At 42.3% G+C, this 27,307-nt stretch overlaps 2 protein-coding genes across 8 annotated transcripts; one reads left to right on the top strand and one right to left on the bottom strand.

Annotated features, from left to right (window-relative positions):
* Positions 1-17: 17 nt before the first annotated feature.
* On the top strand, positions 18-14,748 carry ical1 (islet cell autoantigen 1-like). Of its 5 annotated transcripts, none has more exons than XM_085152503.1 (16): positions 18-155; positions 827-902; positions 1,658-1,677; positions 1,787-1,961; positions 4,729-4,801; positions 5,221-5,344; positions 5,438-5,636; positions 5,728-5,853; positions 11,054-11,152; positions 11,269-11,354; positions 11,553-11,602; positions 11,742-11,786; positions 11,916-12,101; positions 13,160-13,432; positions 13,518-13,613; positions 13,859-14,748. In XM_085152503.1, exons 3-16 carry the CDS (start codon positions 1,670-1,672, stop codon positions 13,972-13,974), a joined length of 1,656 nt encoding a protein of 551 aa, XP_085008629.1. In that variant the 5' UTR covers positions 18-155; positions 827-902; positions 1,658-1,669; the 3' UTR covers positions 13,975-14,748. The 5 variants fall into 5 exon arrangements, with proteins under 5 accessions (XP_085008629.1, XP_085008628.1, XP_085008631.1 ...); XM_085152502.1 differs by having other exon boundaries at positions 1,653-1,677; XM_085152505.1 differs by lacking the exon at positions 18-155 and having other exon boundaries at positions 183-902; positions 1,653-1,677; positions 11,946-12,101.
* Positions 14,749-16,421: 1,673 nt separating this feature from the next.
* Positions 16,422-27,200, bottom strand: fam117ba (family with sequence similarity 117 member Ba). 3 transcript variants are annotated; one of them, XM_085152516.1, is made up of 8 exons: positions 25,225-27,200; positions 23,129-23,367; positions 21,427-21,510; positions 21,189-21,299; positions 20,308-20,451; positions 19,961-20,168; positions 19,740-19,860; positions 16,422-19,456 (listed from the first exon to the last, which is right to left on the bottom strand). In XM_085152516.1, exons 2-8 carry the CDS (start codon positions 23,147-23,149, stop codon positions 19,231-19,233), a joined length of 915 nt encoding a protein of 304 aa, XP_085008642.1. In that variant the 5' UTR covers positions 23,150-23,367; positions 25,225-27,200; the 3' UTR covers positions 16,422-19,230. The 3 variants fall into 3 exon arrangements, with proteins under 3 accessions (XP_085008642.1, XP_085008641.1, XP_085008640.1); XM_085152515.1 differs by having other exon boundaries at positions 21,189-21,510; XM_085152514.1 differs by lacking the exons at positions 23,129-23,367; positions 25,225-27,200 and having other exon boundaries at positions 21,189-23,122.
* Positions 27,201-27,307: the final 107 nt, after the last annotated feature.

The raw sequence follows: 27,307 nt of genomic DNA, 5'->3' as shown, positions 1-27,307 counted from the left end.
TTTCAGTTACTCAAGTTAAAGAAACATTTGACAGATCAGAACTGTCAGTGGAAGCAGCTGCTGGTCATCTTCTACCCCACCATCATCCAGTCTGTCCTGCACACCAGTCACTGTCTGGTTTTGCTCAGCCGCGAATAAGGACAATGGGCAATCAGGTCTGCAGAGAGGATCGTTCAGTTCATTTCAATTAGCAAAATGCCTACACAACATCAGTTGGGCAACCTCAAGGTTTATATTAATAAACTATCTTTTAAAAAGTTTAACACATTATGCATTCACATTATAAACTTCTTCATATTTCTCAAGAGCCAAAGTCAACCTATTGACTATTTCTTCCAACTGGTTTGTCAGTGGAGGTGTGATGAAAGAAGGAGCTCCAACTCCTCCTTAATTAATATGCCTAACATAACTTTCTTAACAACTTGACGACTGAAACCAACTGATATGACCAGATAAGCTTTCCAACATATTGGTGCTGAAGTTCCTAAGGGACTCATTCATTTATAATAAATAATTATATCTACATTCATTTTGAATTTTAGCTACATTCACTATTTATAGACTGACTCATATAGCCAGTATCACGACCATCAGAATCGCTAGTTTCTTTTGACATTATCACGTAGAACACATATAGATTTAACATGCTATATATCTATTTATCACGCCAATCACGTCCATTTTTACGTATCGGAGGAAAGAGTTGATTATCATCTGGTAGGTTATCCTGTCAACAGACGATCTTTGAATTCAGCTGTCTAACAGCGGCCTCTAGTGTTCATACATCGCTGCAGCTGCTTAACCATATCCTGTTTCTGTGACTCAGATGGTGATGGCTATCGTCAGAGGAGGCTAGCTGAGCTGAATACATGCACAGAGTGCTGGAGAGAAAGTAAATAAAGGTAACACTGTTTTCACCTTACAGAGGATGGAGCGATACAATGAAAGACTTTCAGTAAAACGCACGGTCGCTCAGTTAGATGGTCTCAAGACGTTTCGCAGCTTTAACCATCAAACCTGCTACTAGCTAAACTGCTGCTAGCACACAAGCTCCTTTGCGGTTCCTTAGTTCGTTTACTTCGTTTACGTGTTTACCCTTTCATAATTGTACTCTGTGTAGATAAATGTCCGAACGACACCTGGTTTTGGGAGGTTTTACGTGTCAGAGAGCTCTATTTTGCTGAAATGTAACACCTGCTCGATATCCAGCTGTCTCAGTTCTCCCTGACTCCTTGAAGTCGCAGGTGTCTGATCCCTGCTCCATATTCGAGGCATTTTAGATTAGCTTCTTTAGCCCTCAGCACCGAGGCGTTTGGGCCAAAATAAACCCACATAAGCGTTTGTAACTTGATTATATCTCAGCTCAGTCTTCAGGCATGTTTACTGCTTTTTTGTGTTTGTGTGTACATCGAAGTCATACAGGAAGCCCAACTGCAGGAATATCTTTTATTACTCAATGATGTGTTAAACGTTGAATAGATGGATTTTATTCACTTTTGTACAAAACCCTTTCCCCCCTATCATATCTGCTGTCTGCTTATGTATTTTTGCATTGAGGAACCTTCACCTAGACAGAAACCTAAATTGATTAATTTATGCTTTATGCTACTATTCTCTCCATCTGTCTAAACTGTTGTTTTGTATACTTTTAGAACAGTGGTTATCTACTATGGACGGGTAGGTGAAGATTTGTTATTATTGTGAGCATTATATGCAATTCATATATACACACACACACACAGCCTGGTAAAAAATGTTGCTGACAACGTCATGTCCTTGGCTCCAGGTTTGCCGGAGACATGCTGAGTGGTGGCCGGGCTCTGCTTGGCGAGGACAGCTCAGTGATGGCCCGTATGCAGAAGAAATTTTGGAAGACCAAACAGGTCCTCATCAAAGCCACGGGCAAGAAGGAGGATGAGTATGTGGTGGCCTCCGATGCTGACCTGGATGCTAAGCTCGAGGTGGGGAAGGACAGGCCTAAGAGTGTTTTAATATTTGGTGGCACACAAGATGATATTCATTGCTCAAAATCTGAAGGAAAATGAGGAATTTATTCAAAAGAGCCTGGGGCTGTTCAAGAAAAACAAATTCTATTGAGAAAATACAGTTTTAAAAATTAAATAACAGCTTCCAGAGTAGGAAAAAAGCAGCAAGTTTTGTGGAATGGCTTTAAGCACAGGAACTACAGGATGTTTGTTTTTCCTTTATTTTCAGTCATATTGGTTTGATATTGTTCGACTCTTCTGTCTTCCACAGATAGCCATAACTTATCCTAACTTTTAATCTAAATTATAAATATGAATAGCTTTTCAGTGTTAGCAGCTTTAGGGAAGTGCTCTACCTGTTTTGCAGTGTGACATGGTATGCTTTACAGAATCCTTACTTGGAACACAGTAAGAGTCCAAATTTTCCCCATCTGAGTATAGATTAAATTTGCTCTCATTAATAAAGGTTATATTAACAACTGCAGATTTTAGTGTAGCCCAGGCGTCGGCAACCTTCAAGATAAAAAAAAAAAAAGAGCTGTTTTAGGTCAGGAGACATTGGGATTGGGGAGGGCAGATGGGTGGATGACAGATGTAATTGGGAGAGGATAAATTAACACATATAGTATATGTATTAATGGGGTTACAGTTAACCCTAATTCTAACTTGTGGCTTGTGAGGTGCAGGTCTCGACCTCCATTCTTTTCTCTGGGAGGCCGGGAATCTATGCCAGGAAACAACCTTGCCCCATTCAGCAGTGAGCAAGACAGCTGTTTAAGCTACAGCGATGAACTTGCGATTTTCATCCTGTTCTTTTCAAAACCTTTCAAAATAAAACCCCCTACCAAGTCCTGCTAACTCAAAAAGAAAGCACAAAACATTCATTCTGTTTTCAAATAATACATTTACATTTTAGAATAAGTTTGAAGACAAGAAAATATTCTTGTCTTGTCTAAATAAAAAAAGTTCTCTGCTGTATAGTACTCAGGCTAACTTCCTAAGGATTTTGTCCTTTTCCCAAGGGAAGGATTTGGTTTCAGTTGAGTAACTACAGGAGTGCTAAACTCCCTGCTTGAGTTAAAAGCACGGCACTGAACCAGCATTTGTCCCGGTGGCTTCACGTCCATTTGCTCCTGGAGAAAACTGGATCTGCAAGTTTAGTACAGATCACAAACTCTTCCACCTACCTGTTTTTTTTTTTTTAAACCGCTCACCTTTTTCACAAGACAACAGCTAGAATAAGTGAAATGCGGTTCATTAGAAGGCAGACAGTATTGGATATCTCTTCTTAGAGATAAAATAACTGTTTAGTGTTCACAGTCTTGTAGGTGAGTGGAGAAAATTTCAAAGGTCTCTAAAGCAACTCCGGGCTTGATCACTCAGTAGTCAGCAGTAATCTGAATATCAAAATAATGAATGCATCTTTAATCTGTCGTAAACTCTGTTGCCTGCTGTTTTGCTACTGAGAGGAAAATAAAAGGAATCACCCATATCAAAATGACAACCGAAAAGCTCTTACCTACAGTACATTGTTTCCTGGTGTCCATTGCTTACAGAGATCTTTTCCCTGTCCACTTACATGAGTGCTAATTATTCATGAGACTTTTGCAACAACAGCTGGATGGGGTATAGTGTGCTCTTTTACTTCTCATCAAAGGAGAGCACTTCTCTGGGTTTGCTGAAACACGGCTGTTATTTAGTAGTGCAGGTTCTGCCCTAGAGGCCTTTGTTTTGCTCTGGTACGAGATTATCTTTCTTCTGTTCTTCTGCTCTCAGGAGAACAGAAGAAATTCATCCCCCTGTGAGACAGACAAAAGGTACCTCTGTGCGTCTTCAGATTGCTCTTTCTACTAGTATTGATTTGTGACACGTAATCTATTAAAATAAAACCTCCCGTCAAATTTACGGAGCAGCACATTGTTATATTGCATATAGATGAATGGAATTCATCATTAATGAATTTTGTATATATTGTTCTGTGTCATTGTGTTTATGTTCTAGAAAATCACAGTAAGTGCAAAGCTTGGTTAGTAATGCTTGTTTTACTTAGAGGAGTTGTGCAGGAGAAGTGACCTGTATGCTGATATGTTTGGCCACCGCTGAGGTCCAGATTAAAGTTAATGACTGTTTACTCTACAGTTAAAGAGTAACTACACATGTTCAGCCCACCCACAACTTCTGCTGTCTCACAATCTTCAGTGAGCCCGTCTCTCTGCTAAGAATAAGACAAAGAATTGGAATAATTTATTAAACCCAGAGGAAATTATGTGGACACAGTTGCTCCAAGACAGTAACTAACAAGTTAAAGAACCGATGTTCAATGTTGCAGTATATTATAAAATAGCTCTAGTAATACAAATAGAGTGTACATGTACTTTCTATACTGTAGTACTTCTATTTTATTTATTTATTTTTTAAACTACAACTTCAGCAGATTCTAGAGATCAAGGTGACCCTTTCCTTTCTGTCAGACAGCAGCACTAAAATGGCCTCAGAATATGTGTTGCTATGACACATGTAGTCACTGCTGTTGTCTACCAGGCGGGAGAAGAGGCAGCTCACTGACAACAGATGGAAAGGGCCATAAAAATCTGTTCTGTTTTGTGATTGTCAGCAGTGAAGAGGAGCAAACGTCGCACTGTTAAAGAACAAAACTTGACTTTCCGAAAAAAAAGCAAAAAAGTTAATCAAAAGGAGATGTTTTAAGAAAAGATCTCAAGATTGTTCCCGTTTGTCTCTGCAGTTCTTCCGCTCCGTTCAGTTTACGTGCACAGAGCTGCTGAAGGTGATCGAGAAGTATCAGCACAGGATCACACGTGAGTCAGATTCTGAGTCAGCTTCTCAATGAGGTAGGAATTCCAGGCGTTGCTATATCAGAGCACTCCGGAGACATACAACTATGGGTGAACATTTTGTTGATGCTTGCAGCTTTCCAGAATTTAATAGTGTAAGTAAATGAAGGGCATTTTCCATCATTCAATGTGAGCTACTGTCACATTTCGTAATTTGAAGTGTGAAGCACATGATGTAGCACATATAGCACTCGAGTAATTCCTGCTAAAAACTAGGGAGAGCTGATTGAAGAAATTATCCAAAGTTTTTTTGAGTGTGCAGCTTTATTCTTTAGCAGTGTTAGTGCTGCAGGTTTATGAGAATCTATCAAACTGCATTAGTCACTCATTTATGAAAGTCCTGCGATTTCATTGTGCAGCTGTCTTCGTTTCTCTTTCTTCAGGCTTGTCTCAAGAGGAGAATGAGCTCGGCCTTTTCCTGCGATTCCAAGCCGAGCACGATCGCACAAAGGCTGGAAACATGATGGATGCCACTAGCAAGGCTCTGTGTGCCTCTGCCAAACAGAGGTTAGCAGCAGGAGAGAACACTGGCACTAGTGATTATGCGCTATAAAAATGCGAGTACACAAACACGAACTGTTTCCTGTCTTTTTTTGTCAGGATGGCACTTTGTCCGTCACTGCACCGTTTGCACCAGGAAGTGGAGACGTTCCGGCGGCGTGCCATTTCGGACACACTTTTGACAGTAACCTGCATGGAGAAGGCCCGCACAGAGTACAGAGGAGCTCTGCTCTGGATGAAAGATATCTCCCAAGAGCTCGACCCAGACACCTACAAACAGCTGGAAAAGTTTCGCAAGGCATGATGTGGCCCATTCGTTCGGGTTGGTTTTCTTTTGCACTACTCTGTGTATGTATGTGTATCTAATGCAGATGTCTTTTTGTCCACAGGTCCAGGCCCAGGTAAGAGGGACAAAGAGCCAGTTTGAAAAGCTGAAGAACGATGTGTGTCAGAAGGTGGACATGCTTGGAGCAAGCCGCTGCAATATGCTCTCCCACTCCCTCTGTACCTACCAGGTACAAGTTTTTATCATTTCTAGGAATGGCTTCCCCACTTTGTTACTGCGGTGGACAAAATGTGAGGAACACTTCTTTTTTTTTCTTTTTTTTGATCAAGGTCTTTTTATTGAACAAAGAATTGCTTCCAACAACAATTACGGCAATATTACCAAACAGTCGATTAGATTAAAGATTAGATTAGATTAGATTATTAAAAAATGACTTAGTTAAAAAAATTGGAAGACACTGAAAAAGATATAGAAATTTAGGAAATATAGTCATCTTAATGATATTTAATCTACCACCCAGCGAAAGAGGCAAGGACTCCCACTTTCCAAAATCCTCTTTTAGCTTGGACAATAAAGGAAGATAATTAGTTTTATACACGTCTCTATGGTTCTGCATAATCCAAATGCCCAAGTATTCGAACTTGTTATAGCTGAGTTTGAAAGGTGCTAAAATAGACGAAAGTTCACCGGTTATTGTACCTAAAGGCATTGCCTCACTTTTCCCGAAATTCACCTTATATCTGGAAATTGTCCCGAATTCCTTAAGTACATCTAAAAGTTTAGGGAGGCTATTTGAAGGGTTGGAAATAAACAAGAGCATGTCGTCGGCATAAAGAGAGACTTTATGCTCAATACCCCCACGACATATTCCCTCAACCTCAACACAGTGTGTAGGAGCAATAGCTAGGGGTTCAATTGCGATGGCAAAAAGGAGAGGTGACAAAGGGCACCCCTGTCGTGTGCCACGCTGAAGCTGAAAAAAGGGGGATAGACTATTGTTGGTCTGAATGGCCGCTACAGGGTCACAGTACAATACTTTTATCCAGGATACAAAATTACTCCCGAGGCCAAATTTTTCAAGCGTATGGAAAAGAAAGTCCCATCTCACCCGATCAAACGCTTTCTCAGCATCAAGCGAAATAACAGTTTCCAATACATTACCTTTGACATGGCTATAGATTATATTTAATAAACGTCTAATATTAAAAAAACGAGTACCTGTTTTTGATAAAGCCTGTCTGATCGGGTGAGATAATGGAGGGCAAATGTTTCTCTAAATGGCGGGCCAACACTTTAGCAAGGATTTTGGTGTCCGTGTTCAGCAAAGATATTGGACGGTATGAGCCACAATCTAAATGATCCTTATCCTTTTTTAGAATTAGGGAGATCACTGCTTGACGATTGTGAGAGGAAAGATTCTTCAAAAGTCGATTTTAACAATGGATTCAATTGGTTAGAAAACTTCTTAAAAAAATCTGAAGGATACCCGTCGGGGCCAGGTGATTTTCCAGACTGCATACTCCGTATGGCCATTTCAATTTCAGCATTAGAAATGGGCTCCTCCAAACTGGTGGCCGCATCGTCTCCTAAGGAAGGGATATCAAGTTTCTCAAAGAAATTTTCTAGTGCCAGGTCATCCTTAGCTGGGGGGGAGCTGTATAAAGTCTGATAGTATTTAAAAAAAACTATTATTTACACCTTGGTTATCCGTGTACCTTATTCCCTGGTCATTCCGGATCTCAGGGATAGCTTGATTAGCTGTTCTTTGTTGTAGCTGATGAGCTAGCAGCTTGCCTGTTTTTTCTCCATGTTCATACGAGTAGCTACGCAACTTCGAAATTAGATACTCAGCCTGTTTTGTAGATATAAGATTATATTCAGTTTGTAATTTCAGCCTACGTTTATATAATACTATATGGCTATATACAGCGTCTAGTTTAGTAATTTCGTCAGCTAATTGAGAGAGTCGCTGAGTATCCCTCTTCTTTTTGTTCGCACAAAATGAGATTATCTGGCCTCTCAGATATGCTTTTAGGGATTCCCAAACAGTTGATGGTGACATCTCTGGAGTTTGATTGATAGCAAGAAAGAAATCTATTTGAGACCTAATATAATTAACAAACTCTTCGTCTGCTAACAATACTGGATTGAACCTCCATGGCCGATAATTAGAGTAGGCATTGGGAATACGCATTGAAAGAACAACAGGTGAATGATCTGAAATCACCATGGCCTTGTAATCACAGTCTGTTACTAAAGGGAGGAGTTTTTTGTCCAGAAAGAAATAATCTATACGAGTATATGTTTTATGGACATTAGAAAAAAAAGAATATTGACTTGAATTTGGGTTACGAAATCTCCATGCATCAGCTAACCCATAGTTATGAAGAAAACGCTGTATAACACGTGCTGATTTTGAAACAGGCGTGCTTTTGTGCGAGCTGCGGTCCATAGCAGATAATGAGCAATTTAGGTCCCCCCCAAGAATAACATTGTGTGTTGCCATGTTGGGAAGCCGTGCAAAGACGTTAGTGAAAAAACTATGATCGTCCCAGTTAGGGGCATTCGCTAAAATCAAGGGGAAACCATATAAATGTCCTACAACTACAACAAAACGGCCTGCAGGGTCTTCATCTACAGTTGTGGCTATAAATGGTAAAGTTTTGCTTATCAATATTGCTGTCCCCCGAGCTTTAGAATTAAATTTAGAGTGATATATCTGGCCTACCCATCCAGACTTGATTTGAAGATGATCAGAGGTATGCAGATGCGTTTCCTGGAGAAATGCTATATCCGTTCTAAGTCGGTGTAAATGAATAATAACCTTTTTCCGCTTGACCGGATGGTTAAGTGATTTTACATTCCAGCTTACAAAATTTACCACCCGATCACTAAATGATCGCGCTGCACTCATCCCTGGTCAAATAGTAAAATATGAAAGCTCCAGATGCGCGACACACATGAAAAGAGGAAAGAGAGGGGAAGAAAAAAAGAAAAGGAAAAAAACCCAAAAAACACAGTGATAAGTAAAATAAACATATCTGGCTGAAGCCCAAACCAAGAACACAATGAGTAATTACACCAGATAGAACATGGTGACTGCCAAACCCCCTGCAAACAGATCCACACATATAGCCTAGTGCTTGTTTGGGTTACTACAAGCCAGACCCTTAGGCTCCCGCTGGCCGCTTGACATAACATATCCTACAAAAAAAAGACAACAAAATAAAAAAAGAAAAAAAAATACATATATATACATGTATATATCGACGTCCAAACAAAGTATAGAACTTTTCTAAACCCAATGATATTGTCATGAAATAAAATGAACCAAAATGTGTTTATGAAATAAGTTTAAATGTCTGAACAAGAAGTGTCTCTTTAAACTTTTCATCACAGTGCGAACGCTACAATAAGCAGAGTCATGTACACTCAGCCATAAGTGAGACAACCAACCGTAGCACTGCGCTTAGGCCCGGCGCTCCCACATAGAGCATCAGGTGCAGCCTCCTCAAACGTTGATAATATGTTCTTTAACATATTCCATTGCCTTCGCCGCATCCAGAAATTCTTTCTCCTCCCCATTGTGCGTGATACAAAGTCGCGCTGGGAACCTGATCCCAAAACGGATACCTTCCTGCTCACGGAGAAGTTTCCGGACTTCTGTAAAAGCAGCCCGAGCTCGGGCCACCGAGGTCGTAAAATCCGGGAATATTGCAATTGGTTGTCCATTGAACCTCAGCGGAGCTTGGGTCCTGGCACGGCGTAGAATTTCCACACAATCCTGGTAGTAATGAAGCTTGGCTATGATGGCCCGCGGATTACCACCCGGCCTTCTCGGGGCCAGACTCCTGTGTGAGTGGTCGACAATAACATCTTTATCCATACCCAGCACTTCATGTAGTAGCGCGGATACGGCCGTGGTGGAGCTTGAATCCGGGCCCTCCGGGACCCCTATGATACGGATATTAGACCTCCGCATCCTGCCTTCCATGTCATCACATTTATCTTTCAGGTCAGATAGCTCCTTCCTCAAAGTCTTCACTGTAGATTGCAAGGTGACCACCTCATCGCTCCACATTGACAGCCCGTCCTCTACTTCTTTCACCGTGGCCTTAACTCCATCCATTTCAGCGCACGCTGCCGCCGTATTGTTAGCAATCTCATTTCTCACTTCTTGCACGTCAGCCCTAATGTTATCAAAATCTTCTTTCTGTGCATTCCTGAGTTCTTCTTTTAACACCACGTTTGATATTGTCTTTGATGGATTGAAGAAGCTCCAATTTCAGGGCATCAGTGTCCACAAAGCGCCCATCGCTCTGCTGAGCCTGTTCCTCAGTGGTCGCTGAGCCGGGCGCTGCCCTTGGGCCACTATTGGTATTCTCGCCCGAGGATGCGCCGGGCCTAGCCGCTGTTCCTCCGGTGTACTTGTATTTCTTTAGGTTAGATGCCATTTTGTCTCAAATGAAGCTTTAATATGGTATATAAAACTGTTAGCTTCCCCTGTGACATAAAATGAGACTTTGTAGGTTGAAAAAAAAACTATTTCTGAAACTCGGTTAGCGGGAGCCTTCAGAAACACGTCCTACTCCATTACTGGCTTGCTAGCACCCCCAGGAACACTTCTAAATGTAATGAAGTCTAGTACGAGTACTGACGATTAGCTCTGTCCCAAATGTTTCTTGAGCTTTTTTTTTTTTTTTTTTTTTTTTTAGTGGCAGATGGCCGGCCATACCTGAGCCTGGTTCTGCCAAAGGTTTCATCCTGTTAAAAGGGAGTTTTTCCTTCCCATTGTCGCAATAGTGCTTGCTCATAGGAAGCTGTCTGATTGTTGGGGTTTCTTTGTATTATTGTAGGGTCTTTACCTCTTGTAGGAGCAAGCTGGCAAAAGCTAAAACAGACTTTTTCCATTGTAAGTGAGCAAACTTACAAATCTAGTAAGTGGTGAATAATTATTTCACCCACTGTAATCTAATCTTTTTTTTTTTGCTGTGTAAAAACACTCAGGCCCTAAAAGTTGATTCTGTTCATCTGGACGTAGCGTTTTCAGTGGGAGAAACATTTCGTCACTCATCCAAGTGACTTCTTCAGTCTTAGCTGACTGTAGGTTTCCCCAATCTTATAAACAGTACATTTGCTTTATGGCTGAAACTAGGACCACTGAAAGAACAATGGGCTTGGAGGTCAGTTCCTTGATCATTAATATACAAATTCTCATGACCATTAATCAACAACCACTGATCAAAGCTCATTGATCAAAGACCACTAATCAGTGACCATGAGTACCATTCACAGAGCCTAAAAGTCATAAGTTAAGTTTAGGCTCTTGTTTGTTGAAGAGAGGTCAAGCTAACCTGTAATAAGACTGATGTGTTTAGGGACTCCTAAAATTAATCTTTTCAGTGATTGGGCTTTCTCTGTGCTGTTAGACCACCCTGCTGCAGTTCTGGGAGAAAACTGCTCAGGCCATGTCAGAAATCCACAAGGCCTTCCAGGGACATGTACCATACCAGTTTACCACACTCAAGGTATTTCAGATTGTTGCCCTTTGCTTCTACTTAAACACCAAACTATAGTGGTTCAAAGTACTTGAATCTAAAGTTTTCCATAGATTGAAATGTACCACTGTTTGTACTTCCCTCAGGATCTGCGGGATCCCCTGGAGCAAATCTCAGACTCTAAAAAACAAGAGGAGAAAGAGAAGGCAGCACTGCAGAGCAACACAGAAAGGTATGAGAACATGATGGGACAAATCTGAATTGAAAAGTGTCTCATGAAATCTTTTTGTACGATCAGGACTTGGAGCAGTGTTTACCCAAGTGGTTTCTAAAAGTGTCTCCAAGGCCACTGCATTGCTATAAATAGCAAAACCATCCTGATAAGACACTTTTTATCGTTATTTACCCTTTTCTCTCTTTTGTTTCTTAGTCTGCTTTCCTTGGATGATGACAACCTGTTAGGAAGTGCCACCGATGCAGGTATGTACTGCCACCTGTCGGCTAAAAGGCAGTCTGCACCAGCTAAACTCGAAGCATCCAAGCATACCTATAAAATCGAGGAAGAAAAATATCGTCAATAGCAAATTATACATTACTAATGAATTGTTTTATTTTCCAGACCTCCCACTCAGTAGTGATGGGCAGAGGCAGACCGATGACTGCGGTAAGTGACTGTCTGCTTGTTTAACTGTGTTCTGTAGCTGGCACTCGTGCAAATACAACATGCATGCATGAATTGCTGCTGCTGATTGTGGAAAGGATGTCTATTGGCTTTATGATCGTTTGATCTCAGCTCACCAAAATGCTATCACATCCACACCAGCCCTGCAAGACCTCAGTGGACTGTCAAGAAGCTCTGATGATGACCTGATGCTTATGGCCTGTGACATGCCACAGCCTACAGTCCCAGCAAATGCCCTACACCAGCCTCAGGGCTTTGGAAACCTCGAGTTTGGCCTCTCACAGCTGCCTGCCACCGGTAAACTGGTTGGCTGTCTTTTTCCTCTCATTCTAACTTCAACCTGCTTCACTAAGTGTCGGCTTCCTACTTGACTTTGCTTGGTGTCATCAGAAATTCACTCATACTGAGGTTTCAACTTGTGGGTTCAGTCTTTTTGCTTCCACTATCAGTCTTTTCTAAATGTGTGATTAACATTAAGCAATTGGGACCAATTCATCCCTTTATTTTCGGACTCATTTTATAGAGGATGGATACATAGCTGCGTTTCCCTCATTGCATGTTGTTACTCAACAAGTAACTGAACTGAAGTCTTAACCTTCTGTTCTAATTTTAGTCCTCTTTTTCATGGTGTTGCGAAATCAGTTTTACCCCGGTTCTTTTATTCGTCGAAACTTCCAGAGACGGCACCGGAACTCAGTAGTCATTTTCACAAAACTTTTATTCATCTTTATTCATCTTCATTTAAGCATGCACTTCTAGAAGGGAAGACGAGGCCGGTGTGTCCCTCTGCAAAATCTTCACCCCTTTGTTAGTTACAGCCAGCTTTATAGAGGCGTCCCCATCATAAAAACCCCCTACAGTGTGGTGCAAACTCTGTGTCTGTGTCTATGTGAGTGCTCGTGTGTGACTGTGTAGCATACCTGTGTGTATGTGTGTGCACGTAAGTGAGTGTGCGTGACAGTTAAAACACTGTGGGTGTAGGTGACTCCGTAGAGGTCATAAAAACCCATTTCCCTTCCAGACCACAATTTTCCAGGTCAAATGTTGAGACCCCCACCCAAACATTCTCTGGGGAATTTCCTCTCAGGATTAACTCCTCTCTGTTTTACTTTCACAGTTCAACTGGGGAGGGTCTCCTATACTCTGCTCCTAAATTCAGGACACCATCAGGCCTTTATTACATTGAGGGCAGTGTCAATGTCTCTACAATAATTCTACATTCTATGTTAACACATTTCTAAACTCTAAATCAGCTAAACATTTCTACAAGTGTCAGACCTCATCTGACTTGATTAGTTTCGGATGTGTTTTGTCTCTGGTTTAATAACTTTCCTGTTCTTCCCCCTTCCCTCTAGATGGGAGTCTGCACACTGGCCGTCAGCCACAGGAGGACGGTGAACCAGGGGACATGGCCTTCCTTAAAGACCTTCTAAGCCCTGGTTCAGGAGCTAGTGATGAGTTCAGCAAAGAATGGCAGGATGCTTTTGGGATGTTTACCTCTCCCAGTGTCCCCACAACCAGCCAAGGAGCACAGAGTGGTGCAACAGCAGCACGTCCACCCTCTAACCCCCCTAGCCCCACAGGCTTTCTGCCCTCCCAGCTGCTGGATCACAGTTTGAGTTCCACAGGTGAGCCACATGTTGCTTACTGCAGCATACTATCTGATTGCCATTGTGAAGGATCCAGTAGCACAATCAGTTGTTTGCCTTTTAGGTTGGGCAACCCCTCCTATGTTCCAAGCTCCACCCCTGCAGGTTCCTCAAAGTCCAAACCAATCAGCTCAGCCAGCTCCCAAATTTGCAGGTAATGGTAAGCTCTTCCTCATTCCTCAGAAAGTACACTACTTAAAAATACTCCCTGGAGGAAGTAATTTGTGTTCCTTGTTATGCATCTTATGTGAGAATGCATCCAAGGCCACGGATGCATAACTGCCAGTTAAGAGACTGTACTGTAACTTTAATTAGTTGATATTTGCTAAATATATTGCTGATCCAGGTGTGGCTGCTGTGCAGTAAACTTATAAAATGTATAAATATGTGTGTGTGTATATGCAGCTGCCCCTGGGGGATCCAAAGACATGTCTGCCTGGTTCAACCTGTTTGCAGACCTCGACCCTCTTTCCAACCCTGATGCCATCGGACGATCCGCAGACGAGCTGCTCAATGCCTGAATATGTGCTTGTGTGTGTATGTGCGTGCATCTTCTCTCCCCAAGGATTCTTTGCAATGTTCCATGTCATCATTCAAGTAAACAAACACGAACAGTGAGAAAGACGCAAATGAGTAAAAGATGGTGTTTTAAACAGGAAACATTGTCAGTAAAGACTGTTAACACTACCTGTGAAGCCACTGAGTCATGTACACAGCAAACCTCATGTTTTGGGTTTCAGGTTTACTTTGAAGGGTTTATTTCTGTGGGTCACTGTCAGGGACTCAAAATGTCTCATCATAGGATATATTACACGTTTTACACTATTTTATATAGTGTATCTCCAGCTGCACCAGGAACACAGTGTATCACCATCACTGGAGAAACTCTGAATCTTCGCGTCAGCATTACTTTGATTTACTTTATTGATAGAGCTCTGTAATAACTGGCCTGCATTGCATGCTTAATCAGCTGGAGTTAGAGTGCAGGCACAGAGTCCTCTATCTGTCCATCTTCATCTCTGATTTCACTCAAACTGGGTCAAAATGTATGTTTGAAATAGTGTCAGCTGTTGTTTAACAATCACAAATCCAGGGCCAAGAAAAATCTGTGAAGGATTTATTCTGTACTTTTGAAGGAATTTTTGGCCATGGGATTATTATTGTTATTGGTACATAAAAATGTACTGATTTACAAGTGACAGCACTATTACTGGTTGGAGAAACAGATGTTTTTGTTGTGCAGCGTACTGTAAAGATGGAAGAAAAGCAACACTATCAAGTAACACTGTAACTGACTATTTTAACTTTGTGTGGTGTGTATTTTGAAGATACACAGATATATATGGTTTATATGGAGGAATCAACACTGCAGACCATGTCACATATTTAAAAACATGGATCCCTCACTTGATGTAGATTTAGTGATTGTGCTTCTTTGAGTGCAAAAAACTTCAGAAACCTGCATTTCTGAGTATTTATAAGTTTAGTGAAAAAATGTGCAGAGCTGTGTTTCTAAAACAGATTTGATGAAAACGAGTTATCATGTAAACATTCTCTCCACATGCACAGACTGAAACCAAATCCTTAGTTACGATATTTGTGTGCCTGTACAACCACACTCAGTTGAGCTAAAGTGATAAGACTGTGTGTCTCGAAGTTGAGCAACTCACAAAATGACTTAAACCAGCTGCATATTATTATCTCAGCTTTTGGGAATACAAACAAACCTCATTACTACTCCGCAAGGGGACAAGAAAGCAAGAAGGAAGCCTGACACTATAACCGTGTGTGTGTGTGTGTGTGTGTATATATATATATATATATATATATATATATAATGTAGACACACACATATACATATATATTAGGGGTGCAACGATACACAAAATTCACGGTTCGGTTCGATATTTTTTCGATACAAAAAAAATGTTCATGCCTTTTTAATTTGTCATTTATTTAATTATAAATATATATTTTAACTCAAAAGTACAGTTTTTAAATTTAATGTTGCTGAAACAACAAAGTAACAAAAAAAAATCTATCTGATCTAGAAATTGCTATTCTTTGGAAAAGAGAGTTTATTACAGAGAAATGTCTCTTTCCAAAATAAAAGCTATACTATATGCTTCTTCTGGGCTATATTCTCAGCAGCATATTAAACATATCAGGTCCCCATAAGGAGAATCATGTGCTAACGGCTGTCTAAATGACTCGGGTAAAGTTTGTAGCATGCGTGCTTGTTGTTTTTGTCTGCTTCCACTCGTCTTTGCACTTGGATGATGTCGGAGTAAATGTGCAGTCATATTCGTTGTGTTCCCACTAGTGCTGTCAGCGTTAATCTCATTGAAATGACGTTAACGCCACAACACGGCAAATCTCCGTTAATGAGCTACCATGGATCGCCCCGTGCGTGGGGCTGGACGGCATCAACAAGCTAACTGCACTAACACACTAGTTCCCACCAATGTAATTGAGCATTGCGTGGCACATCCAACATACTGTTTTACTTTAGTCCATGACGCGCTTACCTTCAGGGTCATACGTCACATGAAAACCAAAATAGTTCCAAACGCCAGATCTGAATGAGGGTGGGGGGAGGTTCAATTTGCCATGTTGCAAGGAGAGCTTAACTTCTGTCTGCTAGCTTGCCCTGTGCTCAGTGAATCTGCCTTCGACTACTCCGCCTAGGCTGCACTGTCGAGCGCAGATCCACTGAGGCGCTCAACACAGACAGGCATGTCAGAAGGAAAGTTGATAAAATAAATTTAAAAAATTGTATTGTTCGATACATATGCGTACCGAACCGAAAGCACTGTATCGAACGGTTCAATATCGAGTATTGTTGCACCCCTAGTATGTATGTATATATATGTATGTGTGTGTGTGTGTATATGTACACACACACTACTGACTCTTGATTTCCTCACTTTAAGTAAAAGAATGTATTTCTCAAGTCAATCACAGATGCTTTATTTAACTATTCCTTTTTATTTCACTCAAAAGAATTTAACTTGGCAGTTGTTTCCAATAAACGGGACAAGCAAACAAAAAACGGACGTGTCGACTTTTTGTTGTGTCGTGCCTCACTCCAATACGACTAAAAGTGGGGAATAAATCTGTATTTTCACATATACAAATCTTTTTGTTCCTGTAAACACATCTGAAAAAGACAAAAGGGAATATGTAGGTGTGATTGTTTGTCAGCATTTTCTTCATAGTTTAAACATGTTTTTTTGTTACATAATCATTTTTTGGGACTACCTATTATTCTGGACCAGGTCACTGAACAATGCTTCTCTCTACTTCAGCTCTGCTACATATTTAAGTAATTCAGGATCTGCACTGTGTGAGGCTACATAAACAGCAGCTGTTGGTTTGCTCTCGGTTCAGTAAACTTGTTAGTGCACACTGAGAAGTCTGAGTATCTTGTGTTCTGTGCACTACAACCTGAGATGGATGATGATGAAATCTCTTCAGGATTAAAACTCTTAAGACCCAATTACACTCCTGTCTAATAAATAAATACATTATTATTATTCACAATAATGAGACATGTAGGAATTCACAGTACTTGGTGAGGGAATAGGAGGGGGGAGAAGGGGAGTCGTACACTTGTGACTCATTCTGATACATATCTTTTTCAGCCAATAAATACAAACACATCGTGCCTCTATATTTACAAACCCGGTACATTCCTATCCTACCATAGCAGGCACAGTCGAGTAGTAGACATATACAAGAATACAAGAGGATGGGCCGAGGCAGAGAGAGGCTGGTGACCCATAAACTGCACAAGAATACAGTTGTCTTCATACAATGATCTTTCATGTTGCTCGCTGTAGTTAAGTCACAGACTATACTTTTGTGCACCAATCAGATGTGCAGCTGCAGACAGTATAAAAACAGATGCAGTGAAGCTGACATGGAAGTGCCTTAAAACAGCAATCTTAAGACAGAAATCTCAGGGAAAATCACCCTCAACTATCTCGCTCCATGAGCTCAGTAAACACTTGATTACTTTAAAACAGGTGTGGGGAACTCCAGGCCTCAGGGGCTGGTGTCCTACAGGTTTTGAGTGTGTCCTTGATCCAACACAGCTGATTTAAATGGCTAAATTACCTCCTCGCCTGGTAATGAACTAATCATTTGATTCAGGGGTGTTGACCCAAGGTGATATCTAAAACCTGCAGGACACCAGCCCTCAAAGCCTGGAGTTCCCCACCCCTGCTTTAAAGGCTCAGTCCCCATTTTCAGGTGTTGCTGAACAGAACAGCAAGTCTGTTTTTTAAAACTATGCTCACTCTAAAGTCAGAAAGTACAACATTCAGGATGCGCTCCTGCTACATCCAGGTTTTACTGTCTATAGTTACATCAGATCCAACCACGGTTGTTTATTTTTATACTACATTCAACTCTGATATTATTTTTTAATATTACAATCTATCGTTTACCTTTATCTCTAGTCTCTACAAATTTCTGAGGGAACTATCTGTCTTTATAGCTCATTAATGCTCTACTACCTTCACCACTAGTCTCTAATCTTTCACTTCAAATTGCTGCCCGTCACTTTGTAGACCGAATCCACACAGTAAAGTGGGTTCTAATTTGTACGCCCCCCCCATCGACCAGTCTGCTGTGTAACACTCAGGTTCACCAACATCTCCGTACTCTCAGCCCTGCACGTCAGAAGGGAGCCTGTCCTGCAGGGAAGAGGGGCCCTACTAGACACATTTGAACACAAGCTGAGCAAGTCAGAAGGAAATTAGCATTACAGTGAAAGTGAGAGAAAAAAGGGGATAAAGAGCTGGAAAAAGAAGGAACAAATACGGCGGAGTAAAAAGAGGGAGACTTGGGAAGGAGGCTGAACATGCTGCACGCTTAGCCTGGCCTGTGTTCCTCAAAGATACAAGCTGCCCAGCAGGGGACCAGTTCACTGCTACCAGTTAGCGTAACAAAGGCACCGCTTTGTCCCAGTTTTAGCTAACTTTTGTGGCAAACAGCTAATAAAAGTACAAAACAGATGTCTGGATTTGGTTTACAAGGTGGTCCAAATAAAGTATTTACTTGTTTCAAGGTGTGAATTATGCACCGTCTCATTGTTTGCTTGTTTTGAAGCTGGTTCAGCCTTTCTCTATGAATATATGGCCACGATAGTGCAAAGATGTCTCATCTAAACATCAACATCATCAGAGCACTATGATGACTCAGGGAAATCAGTGAAAAATATCAGGCACATTTTGAACTTGTCTTTTTCCCGACTCTTGAAGTTTTGCTACTATATTTTCTGGCAGCACCAAAATTAGCCTCTGTGGTCAAACTCTAGGTCACTAAGGAAACCAGCAGCCTTTTTTTGTTATCATGGAAGGCATATTTCATATCAAGAGAAATAACTACAGATAGAAAAAAAGATATGTCCGTGGAAAGGCGCCATGGTATAATACGATGAAATAAAAGAGTCTGTCCTTCCTCCTTTTTCCTCCCAAAAAACAGGAACAATAACCAGCACTAAGGTAGAAGAAAGCGATGAAATGTTAGCTGCAGAGGTCTGCTCAGGCCTGCAGGACTCTCACATTGTAGTTGTCTGATGAGGAGAGGCAGTGGGAAGCGCTTTTTGAACAAGATAAGGACATCAGAGAGAGCTTAGCTGGCATGCTGAAGGCAGTTTTTTAGAGCAGAAGGGCCATTTCCTCAAATGTTTTTGGATTATGTTGGTGGGGGGAGGCTGTTTTAGAGGAAAGGAAGGGGTTTGTGCGGACTGGAAGGCTGCAGGGGGGGCATCAGAAACTCTCCGGCTCCTCCAGGAGGCAGGGCTGGGTGGACAGAGGCACAAGGGATGGGGACAGGCTTTGCAGGCCCACGCCAGAGCGAAAGTTGAGGTCCGGGGCGGGGAGTAAGGGCTTGAGGATGCTGACGAGGCAGAAGGCAGAGCCGCTGTTAGGAATGAAGTTGACCTTGTTGCGGTCAGGACACAGAAAGGGAGGGATCTCTTGCAGAGGCTTGGGCCTGGAAACACATGCAGAGTCATATTTAGCCTACATGTTAACCTCTCGTTTTTATACATGATTTTGCAAAACTCTTGACACACTTAGAAAAACACTTAGACACCTTTAATGGCGTTTAGACAACAATGTGACTGTGGAGAGATAAATTAAGGTTCGCTCACACACACACAAACAGTACTTGGCATATTTGATGTCAATTTTGGTTGTTCTATGTGATTTTATGGGTTAGGGTTAGCAGCTGGTCTCCAACTGGAAGGATGCTGAACACCTCCTTTTCCACTCACATTGACTCCTCAGACACTTTGACCTTCTCACAGCCCTCTGGAGGTTCTCTCTTGAACATGTAGCTGTTGTTGGGTCTAGGAGAGGCGGCGTATTTGGGCAGCGGGGAGCAAGGTCCCAGCTCTGAGAATAAGCAAGAAGGTGGGTTAGCAACACGTCGAGCTCACAAAAGCACCGCTATGTGTCTGGTTTTGACTCTTGTATGTATGCGTTCGTTGGTCACCTTTGTCCTCGTATGGGCTGCCTCCACACGTGTCGTTGAGGACGGTGAGGTAGGAGGGTGAGATGGAGTCGGGACGGCTACTGCAGTTGCTATGGTTACTGCTCAGGCCCCCGCCAGAGGGAGTCTGCGTGTCGATGCTGCGGGTACTGCTACTTCGCTGTAGGGGGACAGGAGGGGGTGCACGGTGCCCATCGGGGACATCTTGTGGCTGTTGCACGAACACACACACACAAAATCACAATTATATCCCCAATCTTTAAAAAAGAAACCAATCTGAGATTTATTTTTTTTTAGGGAAGGACACGACATTTAACACACTGGGAGCACGTTAACTCAGTGAAACTCACAACAATGGTCTCGTCCTTCTCGGGGGTGTCACGGATGATGATGCGTTCGATCTCCTGGTTAAGGCCCTCCACGCTGTTGCGGAAACGAGGGGCCGACGACTTGGATATAGGGATGGGTATCAGAATGGTCTTAGGCATAGGCGACTGCAAAAACACAGACAAACCGAATTTATTACAAACGTCATCTGGGGGTTTAGTGACTTTAAACCAGCGGTCCCCAACCCCCGGGCCACAGACCGGTACCGGTGCGTGAGTCGTTTGGTCCCGGGCCGCGAGAGTGAGACTTGGGTGTGAAATGTGTGGTTTTCAGGGTTTTTATCGGTTTTCAGCGTTATTTTGTTATCGTTTTTATTGTTAACTCGGTTTTCCTGGGTCTTTTCACGTGTGTTATGAATAAATCTTTTTTTTTTCGGTACCGGTACTAGTTTTACTTTGTTGAATTTATCCGCGACACCTTAAAGGCCATTCCGTGAAAATATTGTCGGGCACAAACCGTGGCGCAAAAAAGGTTGGGGACCGCTGCTTTAAACGGTCAATGCCATAGAAAGAAACAAATGTGGAGATAATTTATCTGAGCTAACGTTTGCTATAGCATAAATGCACTATATTTGAGCCAGTCATTCATTTTCTTCCAGGACATCCAGAATACAGGACAGCTGCATTGCAACAGACTCCACAGGGAACGTGTGAGTGGCCCTACTGCCATCTCTGTCGCATACAGTACACAATGACATTAGTGGCCACTAAGTGTGTATGTACGTCTACATCACACACACACTGGAGCTAAATAAGGACATCGAGAAAGTGGGACGTCCTCAAAAACCCAGATCGGGTACCCAACACAGTCTTCCTCCAACCTGCATGCTGTCTCTATTAGTCACCTGCGATTGGATAATGGTGTGGCTGCCATTGAAAGGGGCCTTGCGCTCTTTGTCCCTCCGATGGCGGCTGCTGCGTTTGCTGCGCTGTAGCTGCTGACGCAATTTGGCGATCTGAAGAGAGCACATACAGACATCAGTGTTAACGGTAGCATGCTGAGAAACAAGGGATTCAGTATGTTCCAACACCCGTATTGTAATTTGTTGTTTATTTGGGCCTGTAATCAGGTAAGAAAGTGACCTCCTTGAGCTGGTCGGTGCTCCCACAGGAGGCCGAGCGTTTGTGTGAGCCCCTCCTCCTCTCATCTGCCCAGGCCCTGGGAGTCTGACACACACAGATCCACACATACACTGTTCAGAACTAAAGCTCACACAAGCTTAAAACTGCTAAACAGGAAAAAAATACAGCTGAAACCAAAAAACATTTGACAGTTCTTAATCAAATATATAGGATTATTTAAACAGACAACACCAACTCCCCATTTGTAGAACTGACTTATAGGTGCAGCACATGTTTTTTATGTTATAACTGAGAAGCCAGTTAAGAGCATGGGGAAGGTCTTCCAACAGCAAACACAACCATAACTCATGAAACACCAGAGAGCTGAAAACCTGGCTTATATTGTTGGACAAATCAGTAAAGTGTTGGCAGTAAAGTTCAAGGGCTGGATTTACTGGCATGGCATCCTGCCACACTGCTGGTTTACAATGTCACACTGGCCATTATGGGTTTGGGAGCACAATTGCTAGTAGGTGGTTGGCCCTTCCTTGTAGCCTAAAGTGGATTTGTGGTTCAGCAAGGGTAGCATGCTGACAGTCTGTTAGCAGTCTGGGATGGCCTGTCTACCTGTGGAGAGCTCTGTTATCAAGTCAGTGTACAAAGTGTCTGGTAAAACCGGTTTGTGCGCCACTCTTGCTTATGCTGCTGCTGGTTTGTCAGCCAGCTGCAGAAAAGAGTGCAGTCATAACATACAAAGTGCTGAAGTGAAAAATACTGCAAACACTGTTTGTGCTTTTCATTCTCTATTTTTAAAAAAAAATCCTTTTCATGGTTCTTCTGTTCCCTTCTGTTCAGCTGTCTTCCCTGTTCCACCCACCGGTGAACCAATCAGCATTTGCCAGACACACAGGTCATACAGTTATGTTCAGCTGGGATTTTAGAGGACTGCACGGAAGCATATATCTGTCCGCTTACTGTCCGAACTGAAGTGTGTACGCAGATAGACACTTTTGCAGGACCATGAATTACACAGAGGCAGCTTTATATGGGAGGAAGAATAAGATGTGACTCCTCTTGAGCAGACTGTCAGAAGAATTCATGGTTTTCAGACAAACCCAAACAACAGAGATGATGCAGTATAGAGACTCCAGTAACACCAGAGTCTCCTTGGTTGGCATAAGAGGTAAGGACAGGCAGGAAGTGGAGAGCTCTGGAACCTCAATAGGAAGGGAAAGAAGCCAGTAGGTCCAGGAACTGACCCAAGCAGGGGTAGAGGATGGTTGGGACGCGGCAGCAAAGGGTGTGGAATTTATGGGAGCAGTTAATGAACTGGGATATCTTGTGGTTAAAACTATGGAAGGCTGAGCCAACCTAGATCAAGTTTATCCAGTCAGTCTATAATGTCCTCCCAAAGCTAACCAACCTCTCTTCCTGCAGTCTTGCAGAAACCACCCACATATACCTGCTGTGCCTGGGAAGAGGATGACTGAAACGCATCTTAAGCTGTTGCCCAATAAGCCTGAAAAAGGGCAACATAAAATTCCTACAATTTATTTTTAAGACTGTTAATTTTTCTTCCTTATGTCAGTCAGCACTTTGGGTTCTTTCCTCTTCCAGTAACAGTAATAATACTTTTACTATGTATTGTGGCCTGCGCATATAAACAAAATGCAAACTTTGTGTATCTCACAATTATTACTACACAAAGAGACGCTATACTCACCTGCGTCGCTTTGTCCCTCATGTAGGGAATGTGTTGTTGCTGGCTGTCGTCCTGAGGCCAGGGACCTGTCAGGTGAGAGCCAGCGAGCGTGCCCTGTGAGGGCCACAGCTGGACGCGATGGCGGGAAACCGAGAGGAGAATGAGGGAGCAGACTGCTCAGAGGGAGAGAAGGGGGGAATGCCGGAGGCGTTGAGGACAATCAGAGGAGAAATCTAGAAGGTTAAGGCCACAGATGCAGTCTGAAGGGAAAACAGAAAATGAGTTTGAGTAGATCTAGAGATGTAAAGACGTTTGATGTAAACACATCAACAAATCACCAGACATACAGCTGGCCAATGGGATAAGCTCGCTCTGTCTGTCTAGGTCTGTGTGTATTTACGTTTGTGTCAGGGAGTCTGTGTGTGTGTGTGTCTGTGTGTGGCCAGATTGATGTTAATCCATCCCATGCTGGGCAGAGCAGCTATGCCAGGCTCACACAACCCCCTGGTTAATGGCATTAAGACACCTGAAATGAGAGCAGGGGAGCGTACCCAACTGACCCTGGCTGCAGGTTGAGGTTTTGCAGTGATTCACTGACACCATCAGTGAATTGCACAAAACCTCTAGGATTGTATATAGCAGCGGTCCCCAACCCCCGGGCCACGGACCGGTACCGGTCCGTGAGTCGTTTGGTACCGAGCCGCGAGAGTTGAGGCTCAGGTGTGAAATGTATGGTTTTCAGGATTTTTATCGGTTTTCAGCGTTATTTTGTTATCGTTTTTATCGTTAACTCGGTTTTCCTGGATCTTTTCACGTGTGTTATGAATAAGTCTTCTTTTTTTTGGTACCAGTACTAGTTTTATTTTGTTGTATTTATCTGCGACACCTTAAAGTGAAAATATTGTCGGGCATAAACCGGTCCGTGGCGCAAAAAAGGTTGGGGACCGCTGGTGTACAGGCAAAAATTTGGTATACACAGTATATTACAACCTTGTATATGACGCCACTTATAGTGATTCTGTCCATCTCACTGTAGGGTTGTTGATATAGCATTAACAACAGCTTCTTTTATGTAATTCTGAGTCTATGCATTCTCTGAGAACAGAGAATTATTTGCATTCTAATGAATTACATTTTCAATATTGAGATTATGATTATTTACAAAGTTTAAATACCAAAAAGTACAGTTCAACATCAGAATTCTCCCTCATCTGCTATGACAGCAGAACGGCAGTGCAACAGTGCAAACACACACTGCAGACAGTTTTAATGGATAACAAAGAATCAACTCATTCATCTTCTCTTATAATGTTGAAATGAATAGAACATGAATCCATAAATGCAAACACACAGCTCTGACTGGTAGTGTGTGTGTGTCCTTGAGCTAAATTTGGCAGGGGCCTTGACCAGTGCATATAGCTGTTGCTAGGAAACGTCGGTGGTGTGTGTGTGTGTGTGTGTGGGGGGGGGGGGGGGGGGGGGGGGGGGGGGGGGGGGTTCTGATCATTATTAACACACAAGAGAACTTGGTTGTGTGTGTGTGACTAAGCGGGGTTTTCAGCATCAGCAGTCTGCCAGTGAAATGCTCCCACCACTTTATTTTGATGGCAGCTTTTTCCTGCCTCAGCGGCTGCCCACAAATCACCTGCAGAGTGTACGCTACCAGCAATAGTAACACTGGTAGCAGCAGTAGTAGTAGTAGCAGAAATAACAGAAGAGTGGCTCAACCTTCTGTTATGCTGTTGTCAGAACAACATGAACAACAGAACATTTTTTGGCCTAAGAACATGGCCCGAACCACTACGAGAATAGATGTGGTTTTAATTGTAAATGTTGAACATTGCCTGTTTTATTACTATCTACCCTCCATGCTAACTTGACATATTAGGGGATGAAATATCCCTTAGATGAGAGGACCTTAACACGAAAAATAAATGCTCCCTGCACGTTCATCTCCATACAAAAGCCTGCACGGTGAAATGTAGGCCGATTGTGTTTTGTGGGAAGCACGCCACCCCTCCTCACACATACAAAAACATATTCCACGCTGGTGCTATAACCCATGCTCAGGAACATCATCCAAATTTCTGACCTTGTGTATGCAAAAACAGACTCACCTGCAAAATGCAGTCTCGGTGCGCTGCATGCAAAGGGCCATGGAGCTCTTCGGCAGCCCCGGACCCTGCTGCCACTACTCGAAGATGCTACAGATGCGATGAGAAAAGGCAGGGCAGAATGACCAGGGTGAAGATTACAAGTAAGGAAGGTAGACTCAGATATCAAAGGTAGACACCGAAAAAGAGGGAAAAAATAGAAACACGGCCTTCGTGAGGACAGCAGCGATACCGCTTGTGTCAAAATGGGCGTTGCTGTGTTCGCACCCTGCCTCCTCGAGACGTCGGGGATGGATATTTTTCTCTCCCGGCTGAAGCAACGCGACAGCTTTAAGCGTCTAGCCAAACGCTTTGTGTTCGAAGAAAATAACTGTTAAAAACAGAGCGAGGGTGCCTCGTCTGTGGAGTTTGTGATGAGCTGGAAAATGAACTAAACAAACAAACAACAACAACAAAAAACAAGACAGGAATAACACATTCAGAAAGGATAGAAAGAAGAAGGCGGTGATGCTGGGCTAGCCTCCGCTCACTCAACGGGAGAGGGACCAGTGCAGTGTGAAGTCAGCCGGTGTAACCGATACTTCCGGTTGTTATCTTCTAAATCAAATGTCTGCACGCTGTCAGGTCCACGTAATCATGATCATTTGGTACTTTCACTTTAATATATATGATCATGACAACAGTCATCTTTGGTATTTACATCAACACCGGCAAATAAGGAGAAAGCGGGGCCGATGGCGCGATATGGCAGCCTCGCTTCTGTCAGTCTGCCCCAGGGCAGCTGTGGCTACAACTGTAGCTGCCTCCACCAGTGTGTGAATGTGAGAGTGAATGAATAGTGGAATTGTAAAGCGCTTTGAGGGCCTCGAAAAGCGCTATATAAATGCAATCCACTATTATTATTATTATTATTATTATTATTATTATTATTATTATAAGTGCAATACGGAAATAATTGTGTTTTTCGTTTTTCTATAGACACACACACACATATATATAACTTTATTGTAGTTTTGTATTATTCTTTTGCACTGAGAGGATTGCATCTTAATTTCGTTGCTCAACTAATGAAATCATTAGAAAGTAGTATAAAGCAGATAACCATAATTTTTATAGGATCATTTTTACAAATAAACGATTATATTAGCTGTTTTCCACTTTGAATTTCTTAGTTATGATGATACAAAATAATTAAAAAAAAAAAAAAACAAACGAAAAAGCGTAGGTTTGTGGCACTTTATTTTGAATGTAATGTGATCGACTTCCGGTACGTCCTGGCTGCTCCCGGCTGACTTGACGCAGAAGAAGTAGTGCTCTGACGTAGCTTACCAACGCTGAGCTGCTCGTGCTGATGCTGCAGTTGCTAGGGCGCGTGGAGCAGACAGCGGAGAACAGAGGTGAAGTAAACAAGCGCGAGAGGATATGACTACCTAGAGTTGATTAATCACTGAGAATTAAGAGGGTTGGTCGACAGGGGTGCAAAAAAGACAAAAGCAAAACAAAACAAAAAAAACCCCAACCGATATTATTTCTGTTTGAATGATTCCATTGATTTACGTCCAAGACAGCCAAGTGTTTCATCATGCGGCTGTAGAAGTGTAGCTTACGACTCTGTAGTCCTTTGGTGCTGCCACTGTTGTTCTGTTAAGCGTCTTAAAACACTTTAGACTCTTTTCTTATTCACAAGAGGCCACCACAGCGATGTTTGAGTTGGAAGATTATAACGCCGATGTCCTTCCTGACGAAAAACAAAAAAACAAACAAAAGCAAAAGAAAACAATAAGTAATCACCTTTTTTTGTCAATATTGGCCTCAGTGACAGCTATCAGCAGATTTACCAGTGGCAGTGACCAACATTGTGCCACATTAATTTTGCACAAACAAAATGTTCAAAAAATGTGTGACCAAGACCAGAAAAGACTATACAATATAGTCATTTTGAAAATTTTTCTTGTTTTCATAGCATAAAAGTGGTAAATATGGTGTTAAATAAATAAAATAGCTATTTCACAGCAGGTTCTAACCTTGCACATCGTCCACAAATGTTTTTCTTCTGAATAACGCTGACAACACCTCAGGGGGACCA

This window comes from Neolamprologus multifasciatus, chromosome 23 (genome assembly GCF_963576455.1).
Source record: "Neolamprologus multifasciatus chromosome 23, fNeoMul1.2, whole genome shotgun sequence".
Classification (NCBI taxonomy): domain Eukaryota; kingdom Metazoa; phylum Chordata; class Actinopteri; order Cichliformes; family Cichlidae; genus Neolamprologus; species Neolamprologus multifasciatus.
The sequence above is the reverse complement of the archived record's forward strand: the minus strand, read 5'-3'. Positions and strand labels throughout refer to the sequence as shown.